This window comes from Gossypium raimondii, chromosome 12 (assembly GCF_025698545.1).
Source record: "Gossypium raimondii isolate GPD5lz chromosome 12, ASM2569854v1, whole genome shotgun sequence".
NCBI classification, from domain to species: Eukaryota; Viridiplantae; Streptophyta; class Magnoliopsida; order Malvales; family Malvaceae; genus Gossypium; species Gossypium raimondii.
Window position 1 is genome coordinate 48830179 of NC_068576.1, and position 12962 is coordinate 48843140.

The 12962-nt window shown below is 35.2% G+C and overlaps 1 protein-coding gene across 5 annotated transcripts; it reads right to left on the reverse strand.

Annotated features, from left to right (window-relative positions):
• Positions 1-430: 430 nt before the first annotated feature.
• Positions 431-9411, reverse strand: LOC105764703 (uncharacterized). Of its 5 annotated transcripts, XM_052624682.1 has the most exons (12): positions 9155-9411; positions 8852-8964; positions 8657-8751; positions 7397-7453; positions 7049-7296; positions 4336-6935; positions 4101-4201; positions 1957-3834; positions 1697-1742; positions 1353-1600; positions 1142-1237; positions 431-893 (listed from the first exon to the last, which is right to left on the reverse strand). In XM_052624682.1, the coding sequence occupies exons 5-12, from the start codon at positions 7236-7238 to the stop codon at positions 659-661; spliced, it is 5394 nt and encodes a 1797-aa protein (XP_052480642.1). In that variant the 5' UTR covers positions 7239-7296; positions 7397-7453; positions 8657-8751; positions 8852-8964; positions 9155-9411; the 3' UTR covers positions 431-658. The 5 variants fall into 5 exon arrangements, with proteins under 5 accessions (XP_052480642.1, XP_052480641.1, XP_052480643.1 ...); XM_052624681.1 differs by lacking the exon at positions 8657-8751; XM_052624683.1 differs by lacking the exon at positions 8657-8751 and having other exon boundaries at positions 8852-8970.
• Positions 9412-12962: the final 3551 nt, after the last annotated feature.

Genomic DNA, 12962 nt, shown 5'->3' on the forward strand with positions numbered 1-12962 from the left:
TTCTCCCCATTTTTCTTACCCAAAAACCAAGGAGCAGCTCATCTTTCTCTCAAGATTTATGTATATAGCTCAACAGAGGCACAAGGACTTGGTAATAATGAACACGGCATGAAAAAATATATAACTAAAACACAAAACATGAACACAAACACAGCACAAATACAAAAATGTCAAAATGTATAATAAGAATTATTAATGTATCAAAATTTATATAAATATGAAATGGCTTCAAACGATTATATCATGGAAAAATATACAAACAAAACATGAACATGAATTGCTAGGTCTATATGACATCAATGGCCAACACAGAAATGTACGAAGAGATGCACATTCTTCTACATCTCCATTTGTGTGGTTCAATTATAAGAAAATGGACCACCAAAAGCATGAGGGATTTGATGACAATTGGGCCAAAATAAAGAGGGAATGCAAAAAGGTTTTTGACTTGTATTGCCACACAAAGTCTATTAGTATCATATATATCCTATTTGTAGACTATAAAGAACATAGATAAGGAAAAATAATCTACAGCTGCCAATCTATATTTACAACAATTATATAGTATTTACAGCTAAGAAATCTTCAGAAGATTTCACCTATAAGTCAGCCAGTATCCAGTCAACTCTTGAACCGGAAAAAACCAATTAGCTAATCATCAAAGTGGAAGACATTGTACCTTATCAGGAACATTCCTAGGCATCGGTACTGCAGAAACATATCTCTGGATGAAAAATTTGGGAGGGCTAGCAATTGCTTCAGAGGTCGATGAGGTCTCAGCCCTGTCAGCTTGTCCCCGCCCATAGAACTTGGCAAAACGATTGATGAGTGAGATCTTCTCTAGATCCTGGCATTCCAATCTTAAGTCCAAGATTGAGGATCTCTTGTCCAGACTACATAACAAAATGAGGAACATTAGAAGACAACCAGCATGACAACAGCTGCTTAGGGTTAAACCAATAGCGGGAGCAGCATGGGGCAAACAAAGGATTTTAAATATATATATATATAATGTAATTAAAAATAGTGACATAGAGCAAAACCTAGCTTCCAACTTATACATAACTTGCAAGTATATCAAAAAATTTGAAGACGAGATATTATGCATAAAACATACTGGTAAAAACTTGACCTGGGTTACCTCTGTAAATCATTTTCCAGCTTCTTTGCAGTGATGACAAACTGTTCTGCAGCCTTTAAGATGGACTGCTTTCTCTTCTTAAGCTTTTCAGGGAGGCTAAAAGCAGAAGAAAAAAAAAAAAAACCCATCAGTATGATAGTAGAAAAACAATCCCCAGTTGACAGTAAAAAACAGGATTCACGGGTTTCAAACATAATTAACATGTTCTTACGTGCTACCACTCTCAGAAGGAACAGCTGTATCACTTTCACATATATATGCTGAGCTGCATGCTTCTCCTAAGCCTAATCTGGCAACAAAATAGACCACGGTCTCATAGTTTTTGATAGCATCTGCAGAAAGAACTGCTCTTGAAGGAGCACAATGTAGTTGCTGCATAAGCTGTGTTGTCAAGATAAGCCTTCTTTTTGATCTAAGCACAGGCGGCCAATCTTCAATCATTTCAGGTTCGTTTTCAGCCTGTGATATCAAGATCAATGTCCTTAAATGAGAACTTTCGTAGTTCAAATAAGGAATAAACTAAGATCAAGTATGGTAGTTTGACACCAAACACACCTCAATCAATCGATTTGCTGCATGTGCCCATCCCGCTTCAGCCGCACTGCGATCAAAAGAAAACCTCAACATAATTCCAATGAAGAGAAAAAGCATAAAGAAAGTGAGAGAAGAAAGCAACTAATTTCTGTATTTCAGCAAATTGCTACTGGGAAATATTTGTGTTTTTGGTTATTGATATAGTATAAACACACATATAGAGACACATATATTACATGTGCTGTTAAAATTGCAGCAAATTGGAAAATTATTCCAAATACCTGATGTCCTGAGGTCTTGAACGACCTTGTGTCACTTCTCTATGCCATGAAACAAGCTCAAATGTCATACTTTTACGCTTTTTTGCTCTCATAACAATCAAGTTCTGATTTGGAATACCGGGAGGAAGCAACTGACGGGAGATATGTCCAATTGCTATTGGCATGAGGTTTGAGTTTTGCCGGGTACCATCCAGCTGACTAGCATCAGCAGCATTAACCTGCTCACTAGAATCAAGAGCATGCAAATTATCAGAAGGCCTACCAACGATAAATCCTTTGTCTGCAGCCTTCATTGTGGCAATTTTCTGAGCATCATAAATAGGCAACATTTGCCCCTTTTTAAATGCCCCGTACTCATCAAACCAGGATGGAGCCATCTGGGGTCTGATCTGAGGGTGTTCTCTCCAATCAGAACCAGCTGAATTATTAGCATTGTTGAAATTCAGAGAATCATTCTGAACAAATGCCAGTGTATCATTAGCAGATGACTGTCTCTCAGTGTATTCTCCAGCGCCCGACGACATGTTTAGCATCTTAGAATCTCCAGAAGGAACTATAGAAGAACTCATTAACGCATCTCTCATCATATTATTGGATCCATAAGGTAACAGATCTGCACCTTGAGATTTCTGTTGAGCATCCAAAGCAGAATCCGGAGTTGGACCTTTAAATCTTTTGACACTCCTATTACTTGGATCAATCTCTATATTTTTCATGGCCTGCACCTGATGCAACAACAAATAGTTCTGATGTACAGTATTATTTGGTCTTAAAGAACGGCCAAAAGCTTCAATGTCTCTCTGCATACTTGCAGGATTTTGGCTGGCATCAGCCTCTGGCAATAACTGCTGGCCTTTTGCTGGTTGCTCTTCTCTACCAGAGTTCTGTGGTTTAGCAGATCCTGCAGGGAACTCAGTTGCACCATTCCCTCCTACCCAGGCAATTTGATCATCTAGCTTCTTTTCCCCAGGAAGAGTTGTTTCTGAGTTACCATTTGACTGTTGCTGGTGCTTCAACAAATTCTGTGAGGCCCAAGAAGACTGAGCTCCTAATAGATGTTGAGCAGCTGAAACACTGGTCCATACATTAGGCATTTTGGTAAAAGCACCTCCTGAAGGTTGGGAAGCTGGCATAGCCTCCAACACTGGAAACTGCTGGTCTGTAACCCTTGCATTGTTTTGGGTGCCATAACTTGGCCAGGAAGTCTCTGAAGAAGAAAGGTCATCCGTAGCACTTTTTGGCATGCGAGGTGCTGATATCCTTCCCAATTGACTAATTTGAGCTCTCTCATAAGAGTCATCAATCCGCTTTGACTGACATGTCAACCCACTAAAATCTGCATTAACAAATTTATTTGGTATTACCTGATTACCCACATCAACAACATGCTGGCATTGAAGATGACATCCTAAATAAGGATAATCAGACGTAAAACCTGCAGAAACATTGCCCACAATATTATGTTCTGAGGCTTTGTAGTTGGTATGACCAGAGACTCGTGCAATATTATTCCTGCTATCTCCATTGGATTCTCCATGAGGTGACTGAACAGAAGCTGTTGGACCAACTAAGGTATGACCCTTAATTCTTGCCTCAGAAGAGATGTGAACTGAATTTAGAGAATTAACTCTTTGTGGAGAACTTTGAGATGAAATTGACCAGTCTGGAATGGTGAACCTTTGAGATGGGGGACCTAGCTGTAACCCAAAACCTTGAGAAGCAGAGGGCCTATTGTGCTGAAACTGGCCTACTGACCCATCAGAAGTTTCTGCATCTGGCATTTCAGATGATTGATTGCGTTCAGAAGAGCTTAAGTGCGTTGCAGTACCAGGTTCCCTAGGTTGATCAACCTTTTGAAGAAGCTCCAGCATATTTTGACTGCCAAATTTTAGAATATTCAAAGAACAACAAAAGGTAAATTAAGGAAATCAACACAACATTAAAAATAAGGAAAACAGAAGAGCCAGCATTACCAAATAAAAAATCATATTTCAAATATCAATATTATGAGTAAGTTGTTAATATAATTGTTTTAAAAACTGAAATGAACGTTTCTTGCAGATAAGTTACATCAACAATTAAAATTGAGAAAACCAAAAAATTCAAGTCAAGCTATAAATTGAGAACAACAATTATTCAACTACCTAATTGAAGCTGTCTTGTTTGGGATGAAATTAAAAGATCTGTCAGGTGCAGAACCAGGAGTTGAAGGCATCTCTTCTACTTGAATGCCAGGAATACAACCCTAACAGAGGAAGAGAATGTTTAGTCTTCTACAGACTTATTATTCTAAAGATAAAGTAAATTTCTGCAGGGCAGGACAGAGAGAAAGACTAGGGGATTTCACGCTATTCACATATACAGCAAAAATAAAATAACCTTCTCAGTTTCTGTAGATTTGCCAGCAGCATGTACAGTATAATTTGACTGCACAAAATATCCTTGGTCATGACCTTTGAATCCTTGAGAAACATGTTGGGCTATTGCTTGCATATGTGTGAGATTGTTAGTTCCATAAGAAGGTTCAACCTCCGCATCCAGATCCCCCATAGGATGATACTGAAATTTGTAGGCTCCAGAAGGTTTACAACTAACATGAACAGATGACTTCTGTTCTCCTGCCAGTGGATCATTTGCATCCAACCAGCCATTGCCTATAATGCCACCAGTGGAGGTATGTTGGGATAAGTTCGAGTGAAAACTGTCATTTGAAGTTTCTTTGACATTAGAGTTCTCCAACATATTTGCTTCAGACAATCCTTTCTCCAAGCAATTATTTCGTGATGAATCAAAAGATAGAGGGCTCTTATCAAGATTTTGCTGATAATTTGCCGGTGTCCTGCTTGGTCCAGAGTTTACTTTAGAATCAATATTTTTCCAGAGATTAAGATTATGCCCATTTGGAAGTTGCTGACTGCTTTCCTTGGTGACCCTTCTTGTTCTTGAATCTGTTACTGCAGCAACATTACCCAGACCAGAACCTTCATTCACTTGTGGGCTTCCCAAGCCAGAATCCACATTCCCTGGTCCAATATTAACATCAGAAAGAGGATGATCAAGATCAGAACCAAGGCCTCTCTCCTCATACAAGCCACCCTTGTGATCACTACTCTGAGAAGGTTGAGATGAGCTTTCAATATCCTGACTATTTGATACAGCCCCACCACTACGTGATGCAGACTCAATGAAGTTCCAATCATTTGGCTTATTGTGAGGCTGACCATGAGGATTAAATAAGGCCATGCCTTGATGGCCTGAAATGCTCTTTGCACTTGCTTGCACATCAGGAGAGTGTGCAACATTTCCAAAGAGTGAGGCACTTTCAGCTACAGGCTTTTCAAGAGGACTGCGATCTAACCATTTGCTTCTTTCTTCTGTTAACTGTTGAACAAACCTCTGACAAGAATCATTATGCATTCTCCCAGTCTGTTCATTTGCAGTCTGGACGCCTGATTGCTGAACCCCAAGAGTACTACCAAAATCACGATTGATATTGGCATCCATAGACATGGAAAAAGGTTTAAAGTTCACTGTTGAGGCATTCTGCAAGTTGTTATCAACTCCAGGCAATTGCTGTTGGCTGCCATCATTGGAAATTAATGATGGCATGTTTCCGCTAGGAGGTTCGCTAGTCTGCAAAGCTAAACCACTCCACTCTTCCTGTACCCCTATATCATTGCTGGATGTTTCTGCTACAGCAGACTGCATAAGAGCACTCCAACTTCCACTTTGCAGAGAAGGAAATGCCCCAAAAGAATCTGTACCATCCAACACTGCGCTCGTGTTGGTGCTCTTTCCAAAGATATCCCACACACTGTCATCTGAACCAAACAAAATCTTTTCTTCAGTTGGATCTAGTGAAGCGACATTCTGAGAGTGCACAGCCTGAATTGCTGACTTTTCCAGGGATGTTTCTGATGGACCAAGATGTTCTTCTTGCCTCCCATGAGATTCCATCAATGCACTTTTTGGCTGGATAGTCATTTGCTGCAAGTTTTCTGAATGAAATACACTATTTAAATCTTGAACAGCTGCAGCACCAAATAAATTTTTACCCAGATCAACCTGTCTAGAAAGCAAAGTTCCATCTTGCAACCCAACTTCGTCTGAAAACATAGCATGCTGATTACCTGGAAAGGAATTACTGCTAGCTGGCACCTGCTGTAATAAAGGCTTATCCATTTGGACAGACAAATATTGATATTGATTTCCTCTTGCACTGCCGTTAAAGACCCCATTAAATGATTGATTATCCTGCTGAGGATCCAAACCCATCAAACGCACCTGGCTTTGCACAGGGGAAAACATAAATCCACCAGATGATCCCTGCAGAGCTGAAAAGGCATCATGCTGCAGCCAATTTGCATTTGATGTCATAAGCTCAGGTTGTAAAGAATAATTTGAAGCATCATGGACAGGAACACCATTGATTGTAGCTGGAGAAAGGCTGCCTGATCCTTGTTTTACAAAAGATGAAACCTGATTCATAGAGCTCAACTGCCTTGCTTCTTGTAGCTGCTGAGGATTTGGAAATTGTTGCCTCTGAAATTCCTGCATTTGCTTAAGAATAGAATGTTGCTGTAGCAGTTGTGTGCCAGTCATCCCTGATTGCTGCCTCGGTAAAGGCTGGATCATGCCAGGATGCTGTCCATTTACGTGCGGTTGCCCACCAAGAAAGTCGTAATTAACGGGAGATGCAGTAGATTCCAACCTCAATGAATTTTTCTCATGAAGATCAGGGCCACTTTCTATAAGTGAATCAAGAACTGGCAAGCATCTAGATGCTGTATCCACTCCCAAAAAGTTTGTATTATTCTGCCTTGCCTGGAAACCCTGATGCACTTGCATATAGCCAGTTGCAATTGATGATTGATTTTGCGAGTGATTTCTGGCAATTTCAGACCTCATACCAGATTGTGTGAAGTTCAGCCCATGCTGCAGGCTTGAAGTCTGACCAGTATGCCCCCTGTCAAACTCAGCTAATCCCAAAAGAAAATATAATTATGCCAGCCAAACTGTGTTTTAGACAAGTAAAGTTGTATTACTAAATTGTTGTAACATTAGTAGAAACTAAACAAACAAGACGCCTTACCTAACTGATGTACACTCAAATTCTTCACACTAGAAACAAGGGGTCCAACTTGTCTCTGGCTTTCGACCCACAGATTGTTACTTAAGCCAGGCCAGGTACTGTCAATGAGCTGTGAGTGATGCTGGCCCAGGGACAAGCTCTCTTGGCCAAGGAAATTATGGATACTGTCACCAACTTCGTTGCCAGGCATAGATAATACAAGCCGAAAATACTCAGCAGCTAAAATTTTGTGAGAACAAAATTACTACCTACAGAAGCAAGAACTAAGTTTAACTTTTCACAGTTCCATTACAGGGCACACAAAAATATGAATCCTTCTTTAAATCCAAGTGTAATATAGAAACAAACCTCTTCCACACATTTAAAATTCACCCCAGTTGCCACGTTTTGAAACTCAACCATATCCTGCATGCATAAACCCAACATATCATCTCTTCATGGAATCAAAAGTTAAACCAGCAACCCCATGGTGAAAATTATTCCACCTTTTTCTTCATTTTGAACGGACGGTGCACCAACAAGTATAAAAATATCCCCCAAAAAGGGAGCATCCAACAAACATATCAAATTGCAGACGGCAAATATTAGATGGAACAAATCTTGGCACTTCTACTAAGATCATATAAACTAAGCATTAATAAATGTAGGTATGTTTTAATCTTGGATTATTAAAAATGACTATGAACACCTTCAACACCATACACAACCATTTTTTGTTGACAATATGAAAAGCATCGGGACTTAATTTATAACTAATCGGTTCTCGAGCAACGCATTTATGCTTGGCATTTTAAAGGCGGCATGGATCAAAGTCATTGTTATATTAAATATTATATTAGTTCGGCATGGATAAAAAGAGTAATGTTAGAATTACTTTTAAATTGGAGAAAAAAAGGAATAGTTTATTTACATATTTTTCATTTCCTTATAAAAGAGAAACTCCAGGTGCATATCTCTTTCCTTTCCGTAGAAATAAAATAACCATGAGATGCTACAAAGATATGCAATAAATTATTCTCTTGTATGAAACTTCAATATAATCAATAGTGCACCAAACTAATGTTGTTTAAGAGGATTGTCCCCATAGAAACTTAAAAACCCCCAACATTCTTGCATCATACCATACACCCTGAATGGTGCATCACAGTAGTGTGGTTTAAGAAGGCTTCTTTCTTGAAGCAATTTTTCAAAATCTATTCCATGGATCATTCTCAAGATCCCAAACATCTTTTCAATATCTACTCCATGGATCATTCTCAAAATCTATTCCCCTATACAGGAGTGCATAGCATGCTGACAGTAAGTCTACTGACATACAAGTTAAATATGAACTTTTCATAAAAGAGAAGATGCTGTATCACAACCTAACATTTATTTTTATTTTTTTTGTTAATGGCACCATTTTTCCTTGATTCCTTATCAATTTAGGTTGCATCCTCGATACTCAATATGAAACGGTACAATCTTCAAATTTGTGAAGCTAAATTAAAGTTAGATTCCTTAATCATTAAATTAAAAGTATATATAAGAAGCTGGCAGTCTGGTAGACCAAAAAATAGAAATATGGAATAATGGATAGCAGCCATCAACAGAAAAAGAAAAGGCTACCTCCATTAAGAAAAACAAGCATCAAAAGCTACCATGTAAAGCTCAATGGACTCCAAATGCTAAAAGATAAGCTTAAGAAGCAGCCAAACCAAATACTACAAGAGAAGTACAAACACAAATCCACTGCTAATTAGAAATGTAGGGAACCAAATTAAAGAAAAAAACAGAAAAGATTTACATGAGAAAGCTTATAACCTTTTAAAGAGCAAAAAAAAAAGAACTGCTACAACTTCTCCTGAAATTAAAATTTGTAATTCCTCGGTAAAAAATGCCCCGCATCCTCCATTTTCTTGGCAACCAAACAGGCCCTAAAACTCAAAAACCATGTCCAAAAACTCACATTTCTAACCAAGGCCACAAAAGAACGAAAAAGAAACATGTAATTGCTATCCAAAAATAAAAAGGCAATATAAGTAATTGCCCTAGCATATATTCAGCCTCTCAGTGTTAAAAACGTATTAGGGGTCCTAGGGAGAGCAACATGACAAGTGAACTTACAGTTAAGCGAACAAGCCTTTAAAATGGAGTTCGAATAATCGATCCTTGAAGAACATCAAAATTTTTTAGGGTTTGAATCCGAATGAAACTTTTAAATGGAGAGAACTATTTTGGTTTTTTTTTTTCGAGAGAGAGTGATAAAGTGATCAATATAGTGTAAAATTTTCAACTACCGGAGGGTCAAAATTGAGGTTCGGAACCGAAGGTGAGGTTTGGAGTCGAAGCTGAAAGAAAGGAGGTTGTAGGAAGGAGGAAACCAGAAAGGGACGAGGCATGTTTGGTTTGGGAGAATGGGAAGTAGATGGGTAAGTGCGGGTAGAGATGGAATTTGGTGTTCCTGCAAGGAGATTCGGACACGTGGAGAATCAATTGGTAGTGGCGCCCACGCTGGAGGATGTCTAGACTTTTGGCCGTCCGATCTACATAAAAGATTTTGTACATCTTTCATCTTCTTTGCGTTGTGTTTTTTTTTTCCGAAGGAGTCGCGTTCTGTAAGGGGCTCCCATAATTGCTCCATATCGAGAGGATGAAATCCTGATTAAGGTAGGAACACTTAACTTTTATAATTTAGTCTCTTTATTTTTTAAATTTTAAAATTCAGGTCTAATTATTAACATTGTTATTTTTTGTTAAATTTGCTGATATAGCATTTTGAAAATTAAAAAAAAGAACCCTTATTTGGTAGCCATGTAACTAAAAAGTGATATTGTAATGAACTCAATTAAACAAAGTAATTTTAATAAGTTAATCGTTAAACTTGAATTTTGAAATCTGAAAAGTAGAGTAACTAAATTCTAGAAATAAAAGTACAATGACTAAATTCTGAAATTGTGAATAGTATAGAGACTTATGACATATTTTAACCTATATAAAACAACTTCTAAAAGGTTTTTTGTAGGGGTAAATTATACCACTAGTTACTAAACTATATAAGTTTTTGTTTTGGTCATTTAAGTAAAAACAATTATAATTTGGTCATTGAACTATTCAGAAGTTTTTATTCAAGTCACTAGCTATTAAAACCAATGCTTTATTGCTTTTTTTTTGTTCGCATTAACTACACCAATTAAAAACTATTTTCCCTTCTCTTTTATAGTGCAGTTTTTTTCATGAAATAGCTTCGGACGTCACAAATCTAATAACTAAAATTCAAACAACTTTTTTTCTCTAATTTTCGATGCTGACCGTTTGATCAACTTGGATTTAAGGTATATTATTTTACTCATTGATATTAGGTATTGTTCCACCGTACCAATCATCGAATCGTCGCTTGGAGGTTACTGAAAAAACTTAATAGCCCAATGACTTAAATAAAAACTTTTAAATTGTTCAATCACTTAAATGAAAACATTCGAATAGTTTAATGACTAAATTGTAACTTTTTTAGTTAAGTGACTAAAACGAAAACTTATTCATAATTTAGTGACTAATGGTGTAGTTTACCTTTGTTTTTAGAGTAGAAAGCTTTTAAATAGTTTTAAGAGGAAATAGGATGATAACGATTTGAGATAAATCTCAAAACTATACATGAATTTCTTAGTTACATAACTACCAAGTGAGTACTTTTTTCAAAATACTATACCAACAATTTTAGTAACAAAGAATAATTAAACCTGAATTTTAAAATTTTAAAAATAGAGAAACAAAATTCATAAAAATAAAATTACAATAATTAAAATCTAAATTTGTGAGAAATACAAGTTCTCAAAATCTGCACGTTACTGATAAAGTCATGATTAAGCAACAACATTTTTGACTATTTTTTAATATTTAAAGGATAAAAATATTTGTCAAATAATTTTATTTTTTATATCGATAAAATAATTTTATTTAAATCATATTTGAATGGTTAATCCAACTTATTCAAACTTGAATTACTAAAATTTCATATATCCAATCCAATTTCATCTTAGAATATATACATTGTGAAAATAAAACGTCGGTAATGACAATATATCGCAAAGAAAAGTGAAATAAAAATAAAGAACAAACATATTTTTACATGAAAACCCTTTCGGAAAAAAATAAGAAGAAAATTCAATATGTCAAATTCGAATGATTACAAGAAGAGTTTCACTACATCTATTTATAAGTTGAAAAACCTAATTCTAATCAAAGTCAAATGTATTATGCTAATAAATGCTAAATATATTATACTCATAAATACTAAATCTTCTAGAAAGAATATATATTTTGTTTAACTTGACTCACAACCAATCTCTTAGAATTTGGGTTACACAATTCTAACATACACATATATTAAAAAGACCTTCTCAAATGTACTATTTTAATTAAAATATAAAGCAAAATATAATTTTTCAGGGTGAAAGTGCCCTTCTAGTCCTTATATTATCAATAAGAAAGCAAACAAGTCCTACTAAAACATGAAGCAATTAAGTCCTTATATTTCTAAAATAGAAGCAAATTGGTAAAATAATTAACGGTGTTAAAGAAAAAAAGTAATAAATTATAATTTTTAATATAACATAAAATTCGAAAAAAAGAGTGTAAAATTTTTTTTATAATACTCGTAACTTTAGAAAATAATTAATCAAAATGTAATTAAAAGAATTAAAAGAATTACGATTCCAATAAAGAATCGCATAATTCACTAGTTTGGGAAAAAAAAGGAGATTGAATTATAGAAATCAAATGCAAAGAACTAGTAACTTCATTTGATTTTCTTTAATCTGTTTTAATACTCGTTTCAAACCCTAATCCTTTTTGAGATATTTTTCCCCATGAAATTGTGTTTTTGGAATATTATTTCGATGTTATCCTATTGAATGATTATGTTTGGAAAACTTTTCTGGTTTTCTTTTTGTTTCAAGCACATGCGATTCTTTTTCAATACTTAGGGTCTGTTTGATTGACGGAATTGATTTTCCGGAAAATCATTTCCAACTTTTCCAGCGTTTGATTGGCGGAAAACATTTTCCATTTGGAAAATGAACTCCAAAACAAGGGAAAATGTCTTACCCTTTCAATTTCCGTAAGACATTTTCCATGCTCTTCTCTTTATCGCCTCCTTCATTCCTTCCTTCATTTCCGGTAGAAAACTACTTCTGTTTATCGATTTTCCAGTAACTTTTTTTTAATTATTCAATAATTATTTTTTAACACAATTACAAATAATTTATTTGATATTAGTTTTTTTCAATTTATAACGATTAATATTATAGCTTAATAATTGAGTATTATTATAAATAAATCATTGCAATATATGTAAAAACAATTTAAAATATAAAAATTTATTAATATATATTAATATATGTAAAACAACTTTTTCGGAAAATATTTTCAGAAATCATCAAACAGCAGAAAATATTTTCTAGTAAATCATTTACAGAAAAGTAAAACATTTTCCGAAATCATTTTACGGAAAACATTTTCTTGTAATCAAACAGACCATTAATTATTTTATTGGTTTCAATTTTAAGGGTTGTGTTTTCAACTTTTCATTTTTTTATTAATTTTATTTAAGTTGATTATTTTTAAACTTAAGGAGCAATAAAAGTAGAAAAATTATTTTAACTTGTATTTTAATTTAAATTCCACCTCATATTAAAACATTAATTTTTATTAGGTCCATGTCAACATCGTTAATGACACATCGTTATTGATAAAAAAGTCACATAACACGTCATTAGTTTGGATGGTTTTTTTAACACCATTATCAATTTTATTAAATTTCTTCCAATTTAAAAGTAAAGGGACTTGATTGCTCTCTTTTTTCATAGAGGGACTTGTTTGCTCCCTTATTGATAATACAAGGAGTGCGAGGCTATTTTCACCAAGTTTTTAGTAT